The sequence below is a fragment of the Etheostoma cragini genome, chromosome 8 (assembly GCF_013103735.1).
Source record: "Etheostoma cragini isolate CJK2018 chromosome 8, CSU_Ecrag_1.0, whole genome shotgun sequence".
NCBI classification, from domain to species: domain Eukaryota; kingdom Metazoa; phylum Chordata; class Actinopteri; order Perciformes; family Percidae; genus Etheostoma; species Etheostoma cragini.
In genome coordinates this window covers 766,831-768,416 of record NC_048414.1, presented here as the reverse complement: position 1 = coordinate 768,416, position 1,586 = coordinate 766,831, and the positions used below count along the sequence as shown (strand labels likewise).

The 1,586-nt window shown below is 50.5% G+C and overlaps 1 protein-coding gene across 1 annotated transcript; it reads left to right on the top strand.

The window, feature by feature from the left end:
- Positions 1–293: 293 nt before the first annotated feature.
- LOC117948981 (programmed cell death protein 2-like) lies at positions 294–987 on the top strand. Its single transcript, XM_034878951.1, has 2 exons — positions 294–902; positions 984–987. The coding sequence occupies exons 1-2, from the start codon at positions 394–396 to the stop codon at positions 985–987; spliced, it is 513 nt and encodes a 170-aa protein (XP_034734842.1). The 5' UTR covers positions 294–393.
- The last annotated feature ends 599 nt before the right edge of the window (positions 988–1,586 follow it).

Genomic DNA, 1,586 nt, shown 5'->3' with positions numbered 1-1,586 from the left:
TCTCTCTCTCTCTCTCTCTCTCTCCCTCTCTCTCTCTCTCTCTCTCTCTCTACATATATATATACACACACACACCTTACTATATATTACTTTTTTATATGTATCTTGTATTATTCATCTTTATTATGTCTATGGTCTGGGCGACAGACGCTAGATCGGATCCACCAGACGTGTCGACGTCAAAAGACGTGCCTCGTGGCCCGCCTTCCTCTGCCTCTGATTGGCTTACCCTGGTCCTCTTTCCCTAGCCTCAACCAATCCCCACGCCTACACCGAACCACGTGGACCACTATAGCAGATCCGGACCGCTCACTTCCGGTCGGTGTTTCCAACACGTGAAAACATAGACTGCTTATTTATTAATATTAACGGTCTATATGTGAGGGTCGAGAGATGGCTTCCCCCCCCACTCACGAGCCAACCCTGCTCGGTCTGTGTGACGGAGAGATCGACTCGAGACGACACGCGACCTCGTTTCTGACCAACAAAGTCGGGGGTCACCCGGACTGGTTGCCGGGCATCTCGCGGCAGGCCCCCCGCTGTGCTCGCTGCGCGGCCCCGTTGGTCCACGTGGTGCAGGTGTACTGCCCCCTGGAGGCCTCCCCCTACCACAGAAACCTCCACCTGTTCGCGTGCCCGGGGGCCGCGTGCAGCGGCCGGTCCGACTGCTGGACGGTGCTCCGCTCGCAGTGTCCGGAGGACCGGGCACGCAGCCGGCCCGCCCCGGCTCAGGAGGCTCCTCCGGCGGCCACCGAGTGGTGGGACACCGCTGACGACTGGGGGGTGGAGAAGGAGGAGGAGGAGGAGGAGGAGGATGGATGGGGGGGAGGAAGAGGAGGGGTGGAGGAGGACAACCAGGGTCAAGAGGAGACAGCAGCCCCTGAAGACAAGGGTGAGGCGTTGTTATATATGTTATATATGTTAGGTAGTATATTCCCACAATGTATTTCATATATATTTGTGTTTTATTTGTTGTGGCTCAGATGAGGCGCCATGACAGAAATGATGAATGGAAGTGGATGTTTATGTTGTTTTTGTGTTTTGTCTCAAAAATAAGGAACACTTCCGGTGACTTTTTCAACATACTATACCATGGCTTTTTTTATTTATATATTTATTTATGAAGGAGACCCCCCTATCCCCCCATGTTGGATCTTCTACCTGTTCTTTCCATAGCTGGTAGCCCACGTTGGGATATGTTGTCCCCATTAGGGCACTGGGAATCCGGATTTGGTAATCTTGAAAAAGGTCTGGATCCAGGTAATCCAGCCCAATGTTGCTTTGATAAACCGGCATAAAAGTAAGACCGATTACCTGATCCTGAATAGCAAAAAAATGTGATTTCAAAATCCAGATCCTTTTGATCCAGATTAGATGTTTTGAACAGCTGGCCTTTAAATGTCAAATAATGGTGAAAAATGTTGATTGTTACCCCTAAAAAGTCCAAGAGGACGTCCTCAGATGTCTCGTTTTGTCCACAACTCAGAGATTCAGATTACTGTCACAGAGCAGAGAAGTGTGTGTGTGTGTGTGTGTGTGTGTGTGTGTGTGTGTGTGTGTGTGTGTGTGTGTGTGTGTGTGTGTGT

What these genes read in the sequence shown, in the direction of transcription:
- LOC117948981 (XM_034878951.1), top strand. Translation starts at nt 394, where the DNA reads ATGGCTTCCCCCCCCACTCACGAGCCAACCCTGCTCGGTCTGTGTGAC.